The sequence below is a fragment of the Anabrus simplex genome, chromosome 5 (genome assembly GCF_040414725.1).
Source record: "Anabrus simplex isolate iqAnaSimp1 chromosome 5, ASM4041472v1, whole genome shotgun sequence".
Taxonomy (NCBI): Eukaryota; Metazoa; Arthropoda; class Insecta; order Orthoptera; family Tettigoniidae; genus Anabrus; species Anabrus simplex.
This window is the reverse complement of record NC_090269.1, coordinates 438,145,022-438,157,124: the sequence shown is the minus strand read 5'-3', so window position 1 is coordinate 438,157,124 and position 12,103 is coordinate 438,145,022. Positions and strand designations below refer to the sequence as shown.

Genomic DNA, 12,103 nt, shown 5'->3' with positions numbered 1-12,103 from the left:
TTCAGAAAATGAAGATATTGGCCAAAGGAAGACAAGGGCCACGAAGGGCGTGAAAATGAAAGACTCCCTAGGCCTCCATTCGTAATACCGTCGGGGTCGGAAAAGAACAAGAGTTGACCAAGAGAGGTCGGATAGGATAGATGAATGTGAGGAGCCTGGCACATGTAAGTGGAAGCAGTGCCAGGACTCAGCTAAGGGGCCCGTGGTTGCCAATCCATGCTTCAAAGTTCAGAGCCCCTGGGGCCCCTTTTAGTAGTCTCTTACAACAGGCAGGGGATACCGTGGGTGTTATTCTACCACCCCCACCCACAGGGGGACTCCGGCTTAGGGACAGTGTTATTCCAGGAAAGGAGTGACGGCGGATGGGACATCATCAAGTATGCTAGCAGGAAGCTATCTCCCACCGAACAACGCTACTGTACTGCTGAGAAAGAAGCCTTGTTTGTGGTGTGGGCAATGGGCTAATACAGAGGCTACTTGGAGGGGGGAAGTTCCAGCTCTGCACCGATAACGCGTCTCTCAAATGGTTAACTCGGTCTCTGGCTCAAAATGTAAATTGATGCGATGGGCTCTGTTAATTGCAGAATTTGATTTCGATGTGTGTCATGCCCCAGGACCAACGAACATAGGAGCAGACAGTTTATATAGGTACCCAGAGATGGAAGCTGAAGCTAGGAGCACAATTGTCGAGAGGGAGTTCCAACAAAAATTCGAGAATGAACCTAAGGAACCTTATGATTATCAAGAAGGAACATGATCTGGGAGTGATCAAACAGTGGCAGGAACAAGACAAGCCCTATAGGACCATGACACAGTGGATTAGGAGACAGAACACCAATAGTCGACTTATCCTGAAAGAATTCAAGATGTGCTACAAGAACTTCCAGCTCAACAGAGGACTCGTGATGCACAGCTCGCACCTCTCCAACATGCCTGCAGTAGTGGTATTTCCCAGGCAGCACACGACGGACATCCTTGAGAAGTTCCACGACAGCATGGAAGCCTGACATCCAGGAGGTGAAGAGACATATCAGTCTATCCGACGAAGATTCTTCTGGGTCAACGTGTGGAAAGACATCCTGGACTACTTGAAGGGGTAGTACATTTGTGCTTGCACCAAGGGAAGCAACAGAAAGGCAGATTCTAGTCTATGAGAAAGACGGCCACAATGCCCGTGGGAGGTCATAGCCCTGGACTTGATGGGTCCTTACTCTAGAACACCATGGGGTAAAACAGGACTCCTAGTAATCAGTGACCAACTTCACAAGATGGGTTGAGGGTTTTCTGATACCTGAAGCCACAACGGGACGCATCACCAGGCTACTACAAGATGAGGTGTTCAGCTGCTACGGTGCAGTCTGTCAGACAATGGGAGTCAGTTCTCATCGAGGAAGTGGCAGCAAATGATGAATGAATGGGAGTGTGGAGCACTGGACCACTTCTATCTACAACCCAAGGGCAAATCCAACGGAACGACAGAACCAGGAACTGAAAAGGATGCTACGAGTCCACCTGATAGACAAAGAACTTCAACTGTAGGACCATCAGATACCGCATTCACTCTTTGCCTTGCGACGATGTATCAACCGTGTCACTGGCTATTCCCAAGCAGAGCTGTTTCTTGGTCGACAGCTGTACGGCACTGGGGATTGGGAGATTCATCTACCATCCACTTTTGGTCAAGATGATGCAGCTGTATCCCTGGCAGAGTGTCAGCAGCAACAGCACATCAAAGAGAAGCAAGGTTTGGCCGAGAAGAGATCACTTACCCAGGCTAAGGCTCAAGATGTCGAAGAGACCCAGATCTTCCTACCAGGCCAACAAGTACTGCAACGTAACCACCCAGTCAGTAATAAGATTGGAGGGTTTCATGCAGGTCTCGCACCTAAGTGGGTTGGTCGTATCGAGGTGGATGAACAGCTGGGCCATGGGGTCTACTTACTGAAGACCAACCATCTTGTCAAGGTCCATGCATCAGAGTAGTGGCGAGTCACCCAACCGCTGCACATACAGAATAAGCCTGGAGGAGAGGCTACTTATGACACAGCACCATCTGTTCATCGTGAGGAGAACACATCAACTATCATCAAGGAAGAGGCTGGCAGCGAGGCAACCCCAACCCCCGACATGGCACATGCTGGTCAGGAAGAGGAGAGCACATCCAGCAACGTCGAGAAAGAAAGAAGATACAACCTACATCCAAGGCAGCATCGACGAGTGTAACAAAATGTGGAAATTGTTTCAAGTTATAGGGTGGGATATTGACGCAAGTGCGATGACAGGTATAACTTGAAAACAATATTCTCTCACCCATGGTAACTAATGTAGATATTGAGCTTGAATATTATTATTATTATTATTATTATTATTATTATTATTATTATTATTATTATTATTATTATTATTATTATTATTATTATTATTATTATTATTATTATTATTACTTGTAGGTATAGCTGTGAAGTGTACATCCATTTAGTATTAATATTACTATTATTTACGTACCGGTACTGGAATAATTGTATTATCTGTAAGGTTATGTCATGGAAAATATGTAGTATATGGACATTTATATCAGTTAATGTAAATACCTGTAAATTAATATTATTATTTATTCTTGCCTGTATATCATCATCATCATCATCATTTCCCTTTATCCAGCTGTAGCCAGGTAGGGGCAAATATGGTTCCTCTCCACTTTCTTCGGTCTTTCCACCACTCCTCCTCCAACACTGTGTCCCAGTCCAGGTTTCTTTCTATAATGCTGCGTTGGATTGTATCCTTCCATCTCAATCGTGGTCGTCCACGGCCTCTCCTTCCTTGCATTTTCATTTCCATCACCTTTCTTGGCATTCTTTCGTCGCTCATTCGCTTTATGTGCACAAACCATCTTCGTCGGCTCTTCTCTATTCTATCATTCATTTATTCCACTCCAATTTCTTCCCAGATTTTCTCATTCCTTATTTTGCCTCTTCTACTCTTCTGTATCATACTCCTCAAGAATTTCGTTTCGGCTGCCTGTATTCGACTCTCATCCTTCTTTGTCATTGTCCAAGTTTCTGCTCCGTAAGTTGTTATGGGTATGTAATACATCTTGTACATAGTATCCTTTGCTTCCGTTGGCACATATTTGTCCCATAACATGTTTCTGACACTATGATAGCAACAACTTCCAGCTTGAATCCTCTTATTAATCTCAGCATCCAGTCGAGCATTCTCCATTAATTCACTACCCAGGTATTTGAACATTTCCACTACTTCCAGGGGCTTGTCTGCAAGTCTAATCTGACCTTTCCCTTCTTTCTCACTTCTAGTCATAACAAGATTTTTACTCTTTTCTACACTTATTTTCAATCCACATTCTTCAATCTTCCCATTCACCACATTCAACTGTTCTTGAACCGTCCTGTCGTCTTCTCCCCAAATCACAATATCATCTGCAAATAACATCATGTTCATTTCTCTTCCTCCATATGCTACTTTTGCTGTTCTCATGATGTCATCCATTACTATTGTAAACAGGATTGATGATAGAAAATTCCCTGTCTCAGCCCACTAGTTATTTTGAACCAACTTGTCCTGCCAACTTGTGTTTGCACGCAACTACAACATTCCTTATACATTGCCATGATCATTTTTATTAATCCCTGTCCAATTCCTTTCTGCACCAGACTGTCTCAAACTTTAGTCCTGGGGACACTGTCATATGCCTTTTCAATATCAATTTATGTCATCAGCATATCATTCCCGTACTCCCAATGCTTTTCCATTAGTTGTCTCATAATGAAAATGGGCTCTATTGTTGACCTTCCACTTCTGAAACCAAACTGATTTTCCTGTATCTGCTTCTCAACCCTCAACCTTATTCTACTTTCCAGTATCCTTTCCATTATCTTAGCAACATGGGATATTAGAGTAATTCCCCTGTAGTTCTTCAAAACTTTCTTATCACCTTTCTTGAAAATTGGGATGATTATTCCCTTTTGGCAATCCTCATGGACCTCCTTATTCTCCCAGACATTCCTGAGAATCCAATATATCCACTACAGGCCTACAGCTTCAGTTGCCTTTATCATCTCCACTGAAATTTCATCTATTCCAGCAGTTTTTCCATTCTTCATCTCTCTTACTACTATTTCAGTTACATTCATTGTAATTTCTTTATCCATTTCTTATCAACTAATTGCCTTTCCTGGTCGTCATACATTCTTATGTTCAGCAGCTTCTGAAAATACTCTCTCCATCTATTTCTTATTTCTTCTGGCTTCGTTAATATTATGTCACCTTCATCCTTCACAAATCTGGTGTTTACTTGATCTCTCTTTTTGTTTCATAAGATACCATAGAGTAATTTCTTGCTGCCCTGCATATCATCTCTCAATTTCTGTGTGAATAAGGCCCAGCTTTTCCTCTTTTCTTCCTCATGGGTTTTGTTCATCTGTCTCCCCAACCATACCTTGTAATCTTCTGACTGTTCTTGTTCCTAAACCAGGTGTTTCCAACAATCATTTGATTCCTCATGCAAAAATCCACCAACAACTCGCCTTCTGGATTTACATTTCCATATCTAAAGGGCCCTACAACATCTTCCTTTCCTTGTCTTTCCATTCCAACTTGTGCATTTAGATCTCTCATCAATAGCACTTCCTTACCTACTTTCTCTCCACTTCCTCTAAGAAGTCCTCTAGATGTTCATCTATGTAACCAGTTTATGGGGTATACAACTGAAATAGATCTTTCACGCCATTTTCAAACTGGAGGCTCATCATCATCATCATCATCATCATCATCCTATCGCTGACGTACTTTGTATATTACACATATTCTTGGATTTCTCTTCTAAGTATGATGGCCACTCCAGTTTTTGCTTCAGGTCCTCAGCTGTAATACAGCCTGTATTCTTCTCTCAGAGGAATCTCCCCTGTACCCCTCTTCTTGGTCTGGCACAATCCAAGTATGGCTATGAAGTCAACCAGTTCTTCTGTCTTTCCCGTCAGTGTCAGGATATTTACAATTGCAATCTTGATGTTGTTTGATGCTGGTTGCCCATTTATCACAGTTCCCCCAGCACCTGAAGAGCTGCGCGTCGCTTTTAGCAGGGGACGCCCTGCTGATATTTTCCAATTGAAGCCTCTCACGGATTTCTCTCCATGCTTCTTCTCTTGTATAGGCTCTACATAATCCTATAAGTCCAGTTTTCTCCCTACTCTTACTTTAAGTTTTCCACCCAAGTTCCTTTAACATTTCTGATACACTACTCTTTCTCCTGAAATCCCCTGTTACAAATCTTGCTGCTTTCCTCTGCACACTATCTATTTCTTTTATTAGGTATTCTTGGTGAGGATCCCAAACACTGTTTGCATATTCCAATAATGGACGAACCATACTTAAGTAACTTTTTTCTTTTAATTCTTCGTTGCATCCTTTAAGTAGCCTCATTATGACATGTAACGATCTGTATGCTTTCCCAACAATGTCATCCACATGACCCTTCCAGTGCAAATTACTTTCAAATCTCACACCTAAGTATTTGCACTTGCCATCTTTTGGGATAACTACCTCATCCAAAGTATATTCAAATTCAGTTTTAAAGCTCCTGTTTGTAAATGTTTTAACAGTTGATTTGCCTCCATTAACCTTCATATTATTTTCTTCAACCCAATGTGGGATACTTTCAAGGTCCCTTTGTAATTCTGAACAATCCTCAATGTTATGTAATTCCCTATAAACAGTTATATCATCTGCATACAATCTTATTTTTGATATTTTTATATTGTTCCCTAAATCATTTGTGTATATTAGGAAAAGTAACGGACCGATTATGCTACCCTGTGCAATTCCCTTCCAAACTTTCTCTTCCTGTGATATATTATTTCCTACTTTGACTTTCTGAACCCTTGAATTTAGAAATGTTTTTACCCAACGTGTAACCCTTATGTCCAAACCTATTCCCTCCAATTTCTTTAACAATATTCCATGTTCCACTCTATCAAAGGCTTTGGAAAGATCTATGGCTATGCAATCTAACTGACCTCCTGAATCTAACTGATCTGATATGTCCTGCTGAAATCCCACCAATTGTGCCTCAAAAGAAAATTTCTTTCTAAATCCATACTGGCTCCTCATGAACTAATTTTTATCATAACATATCCCTCTGATGTACTTTGATATTAAACTCTCCAGTATTTTACAAACTATACTGGTCAGGCTGATTGGTCTGTAGTTCTCTGGTTCCCTTTTATCACCCTTTCCTTTATAAATTGGTATTATTATAGATTCCTTCCATTCCTTTGGTATTACACTATTATTTATGACATAGTAAAAGAGAAATTTTAAATAAGGCACTATGTACCACCCCATTGTCTTTAATACCTCCCCAGTAATCTGATCACTTCCTGCTGCTTTTCCTTGATGAAGCAGTTGGATTTCTCTGAAAATATCTTCATTTGTGAATGAGAAGCTTCTTGTTTCCCTTTGTGTCTCTCTCTCTATCTTCTGTTTCAGTTTCCAACTCCTGACAGTCTTCTACTGAATCTCTGAATTCCCTACTAAATAGATTTGCTTTCTCAGTATCTGTTGAATAGTGTTCACCCCCTTCTCCCGCCATTGTAGGAATTTGGATTCCTTTTCCTTTTTGATTCCTAATATATGAATACATCTTTTTCCATTTCCCTTTGTGGTTATTACCCTCTTGAAGTATGCCATTCATGTATTTCTCTTTTGCTACCTTTTTCACTCTATTCAGTTCTCTCATTAACTGTTTTCTAGTTTCTCTATTCTCCCTACCCTCTTTGATTTTCCTGTTTACTATTCTACATTTTCTTTTTAATTTTCTTATTTCCCTTGTGTAATAAACAGGGTCTGAGGTCATTTTACCCTTCTTAACAGGTACAAATCTCTTCTCTCCTTCCCAAATGATTCCTTTAAATTTAGCCCAAAATGTATCCACATTACTCCCTTCACTTATCCAACAACTGAATTGTGATTTAAGGTAAGTCCCAAATTCATCAACTTTAGTTTTTCTGTATAATTTCTTGTCTTGTGTGACCCTCTTATTAAGCATTTTTGGTACAAGTCTTACATCTATTATTACAGCTTTAAGGTCACCTATTCCTTCAATTACCTCAGTTTTATCAATAATTTCCCATGGTTCAACCAAGAATACATCTAGCAAGTTGTTGAGACGAGTCGGTTCTTGTACTACTTGTGTAAATCCTCCCTCCCAAATCAACTTATTTGCCAGCTTCTGTTCATGGGCTTTACTTGCAGCTCCATTCCATTCAACTTCAGGCAAGTTTAGATCTCCCCCAATTATTACCATATCATTATTATTGTTTCTATGAGTATAATCTATTATTTTTTCAAATATTTCCATTTCTCTTTCCTCTCTTCCGGTCTGTATGTTCCTATAATTCCCACCTCCTTCATATTATCACAAACTAATTTTATCCCTAATATTTCATCCCTTTTATCGGTAAACCATTCATGTGAACAATAAGTTTCCTTCACCAGAATAAACACCCCACTTCCTTTTTATCTCCTCAGTCACTACGATAGGCTGTATACCCTTCTGGAAATACTTCTCTATTACCCACCCCTTCTCTCAACCACGATTCCACTCCTATCACCACATCAGTCTCATAAGATTCCATCAATGTACTGAATTTTATTTGTTTATTTACTACACTCTGACAGTTTACCAAGAGCAATCTCAGACCCCCTTCCTCCCTAAAACTTGACTGTTGTAATTGGGTAACGTTTGACTCATGAGTTGAGAACGTCCCTGGAACTCAGATCAGTGTACATAGATCTTGAATTAAGGATCTGGGTTTTCTGACAAGTTTATCTGTATATGCCAATTTAGTGGTATGGGTTTTCTTAAGTCCATATTAGTTAGCAAATCTCTGGTGATAATTGTAGCAATTTGTCTACAGAGAGTTGCTTTTCCATTATCATTCAGATGTAACCCATGAGTAGTGAACATTTGCCTGCCAAGACCTAAAGTATCTACTACATATACATTTCTAAAACTCTTACTTAATCTCTTGATTTTTATATTTACCTCATGTACAGCTTTGTTCACACATGAGTCTTCTATAAGGTCATACCTGGGTGGCACATTAACTACAATTACTTTTGAGTCAGGTAGTTTCAAAATCTTACCTCTGAGGGTTGTAATTAGTTCCTCACCTTCATTTGCAACAATGTCATTTGTACCACTCACAATCACCACGTAGTTGTCCTTCTCTAACACAGGATCACAACTTGAAAGGACGTCTTCAGTTTTGGCACCTGGTTTTATTAGTCCTAAAATCTCAGTTTCTGGATTATGCAGCTCATCCTTGATGCCTTCTGCCATACCCCGCCCTTGGCTGTCTGCGTAGAGATGAATTTTTGGCGACTTCCGGTTGGTTTTCTTCTTGTGTAGGTTACCTCCACTGGATTTAAAATTATTCAGAAAACTAGATGTGTCTTCTTCTGGAACTTGTTGCAATGACTGAAATCTATTTTGGCGCTGCAAAGAGTTTTTTTTCCAGTTTTAAGTTGTACGTAGTTTCTCCCATACGTTTAACATTAGGCCTAAAATGGCTACGCGTCACTTCCATCCACGGCGATCTTTCTTCTCCACTGTCTTCTTTATCTTCCAGTTTCTTTATTCTGTCCTTTAAGCTTTCATTTTCAAGTTTCAGAGGACATAAGTCTTCTTGTAGCACTCCTAAAATCGTAAGTCTCTCTCTCTTGATGTTCTACCTCACTATCAGTTTGTTTACACTCAGGACACAGCCACACACTTTCTTCAATATCAGACCTATTTACAATATTTGCACAACGAAAATGTTACCATTCATCACACTTACGACACAGAATCCCATTTTTAACTACACTTCTGCATTTGCCACATTTTTCACTGCATCTTACACCATTATCCACCACGGATATCACAGACTCACACACTGTAGTCGCCATCTTGAAGTATCTACTTCTGTCTAATTTCCTCGTCTTGGAGACTTTCTACCCTTATTCGTTAGCAGACAGATTTATCTTTCTCTACCCTAAGCCTAGAGATACTTACTTCACTACAGATCAGATAGTGGTCTGTATCATCGAAAAATCCCCGGAAGTCTCTTACATTCCTAACATATTTCTTGAATTCAAAGTCTGCTAAGATGTAGTCTATTATGGATCTGGTACCCCTAGCCTCCCATGTGTAACGGTGAATAGCCTTATGCTTGAAGAATGTATTCGTAACAGCTAAACCCATACTAGCACAGAAGTACAGCAAAGGCTTCCAATTCCCATTAGCTTCCATATCTTCCCCACATTTACCAATCACCCTTTCATATCCTTCAGTTCTATTCCCAACTCTTGCATTGAAATCGCCCATTAGCACTATTCTATCCTTGCTGTTGACCCTGACCACGATGTCACTCAAAGCTTCATAAAACTTATCAACTTCATCCTCATCTGCACCCTCACATGGTGAATACACAGACACAATTCTTGTCCTAATTTCTCCCACTGACAAATCTACCCACATCATTCGCTCATTTACGTGCCTAACAGAAACTATGTTGCGTGCAATGGTATTCCTGATAAAGAGCCCTATCCCAGACTCTGCCCTTCCCTTTCTAACACCCGTCAAGTACACTTTATAATCTCCTATCTCTTCCTCATTATCTCCCCTTACCCGAATATGTCTTACTCCAGCACATCCAGATGCTACCTCTTTGCTTACTTCTTCTTCTTCTTCTTGTTATTATTATTATTATTATTATCTTTTCCTGATTGTGGAGACCACTTGTTCCTTGGTGTAAAACCTTTAGCTGAGAATGAAGTGGCATGATTCACATAGCCTGAGTTATTTTAAATGCTAAGGAGATGGTATATTCAGGTTGGTTTATCCTTGCCCTAGCAATGAGTTCCCTACCACTAAAGACACTCAAGGTAACCTTACCTTGCAGTAAAGTTATATTTGGTACAATGTTCATACCATACATTGGATATAATACTTCTAATTAATTATTTTGTTAAAAATCCAATGGAATTTTTTTTTTTTTTTTTTGTAATGATATGTATATTAAAAATTCCTTTTAATTTAAAACATACAGGCATTTTCCACCACCAGTCTCAATGATATGTTCTTACTTCTGCTACATTTCAGGTCATTCAGAGTTCCTTTACCAGCCATAAAGGTGGCAGTCATCTTAGCAGGAGTTCTCGTCACAGGCAAGGCGAGACTCAAGTGGGACCAAGCGCGAGTGTTAATGACAGATATACATCTGGTGGACAGGATGAAAGATGTGAAGCTCTTACAAGTACCTTCAAGACTTATGAAAGTACTAGTTAGGCGCATCATGGTAAATCACCTATTTATCAATTACTTTCGGTATTCTAGTTTCAGAATGTGTAATATTTTGGTAGTTCATAAGATGTCAGCCAAAGCAGGCAAAAGAGAATTTAGTATAAGGAGAAAGATCTCATATTCACAGTAAGACAACTCTAAGAGCATCCTTATGAGTAGGTAAAGATCTACTGACGACCTTTTTGGACTTTGAGAAAGCATATGAATCATGTGTGCAGAAACAAGGTATGGGAAGGCTTACAGATAAAAGGTGTCAAGGAGGTATGCCATGGGAGTTTCAGTTGTGTGAAAGTAGGAGGAGAGAGAACAGACTGGTTTGAACAAAAAAGTGGATTACAACAAGCAAGTGCTCTGTCATTTTTGCTCTTCATTGTAATAATGGACGAGTTAATGACAATAGTAACAAAGAAAATTGGGGAAAGCAAAATGATAGTGGTGATGTTTGCAGCTGACCTGTTAGTCCAGGGGGAAACGGAAGAGGATATCCAGGAACAATTGGATTTTTGAGGTGGAACAATTTGTAATGAAAAGAGCGAGATAGTGATCACAGCTGAGACCTACGAGAGGGATAAAGCTTGGTGGGGAACAGCTTGGGAAGTATCATGGAGGAACGTGGAAGGAATGGTAAGAAAATAAGTGTCAGAAGCCTGGTTTGGAGCAAGAATGTACCTCAGGGAAGCAGAAGGGATACAGGACGTACTATTTACCTATTCTGATGTATACAGCAGAAACATGGTAATGAGACAGGATACTGGCAAGTGAAATGAAATTTCTGAGAAGCAGGATAGGAGTGATAAGAATGGGTAAGAATGGAAATGAGAAGGTTAGAACTATAGAACAGGATAGAGGAGGTATGGACACATGACGAGAATGACAGACGAAAGGATGCCCAGGAGAATGCACAAACTGGAAAAAGGTGGATAAATGGAGTGAAAGAGTGTGTACAGAGAAAAGGAGAGGACTGGAGGCGAGGGAGAAGTGGTGAGAAGACAAGGCGAGATGGAGAGGCTGGAAACTGCATATGATGGTGTTGAAGATGAGAAAGTATCTATACTGAGAGCTGGGATACGGTGACCCAAATTTTATTTACTGTCATGTAGTGTGAGTGTTAGTTATCACTTTCTTCATTTAGAAGTTAATTTTTTGTAAATTTTGCTTTCAAAATTATTATCCTATATTTGAGACAAAGCCAGCCAATGGTTAGTAATTTTCAGCAATCTGTTGTAGGAAGATGGCCATTATTAACTAAAGTGTTTGTGCATGTGGAGCTGCCATCCTTCACCTAAATAATGACATCGTGTTTACATTTTGCTTAGGAATTAAGTTGGTTGATGCCCTGCAATTCTCGTAAATGATCTTCATCGGGGTAATCACATAAACACGATTGTTATGAGGGTTATGAGAGTATGATTCCAGTGGATGGGATCCTAATCAGGATTATTTGATTCAAGAACTCACAACAATCCAAAAGCAGATCAGTTTGTTCTATATGATTTGACAGAAGAGTAGCATTATGAAAATGTTGCAAAGTTCGGGCTGGGAAGACTTGGGAGAAATGCAACAAGCTGCTTGACTTAGTGGAAGCTGTAAACATCAGATCGACATCATGTGTCACAGAAAAAGAATGCCACAATGTCTTCTTAAATACACAAACTGGATAGTCTCTCTGTACGTTATCCATAAACTCACAAGTATGTTTTGGCATTTTCAGAAACACGGAGTAAGCAGAACAGAATGAAT

At 39.9% G+C, this 12,103-nt stretch overlaps 1 protein-coding gene across 1 annotated transcript in view; it reads left to right on the top strand.

Annotated features, from left to right (window-relative positions):
• LOC136874212 (dynein axonemal heavy chain 10) overlaps positions 1-12,103 on the top strand; it is a 350,423-nt gene that overhangs the window by 81,803 nt on the left and 256,517 nt on the right. The window contains exon 7 of the mRNA XM_067147852.2: positions 10,163-10,358. Within this exon, the coding sequence (XP_067003953.2) occupies positions 10,163-10,358 (196 nt within the window). The remainder of the gene's footprint in view (positions 1-10,162; positions 10,359-12,103) is intronic.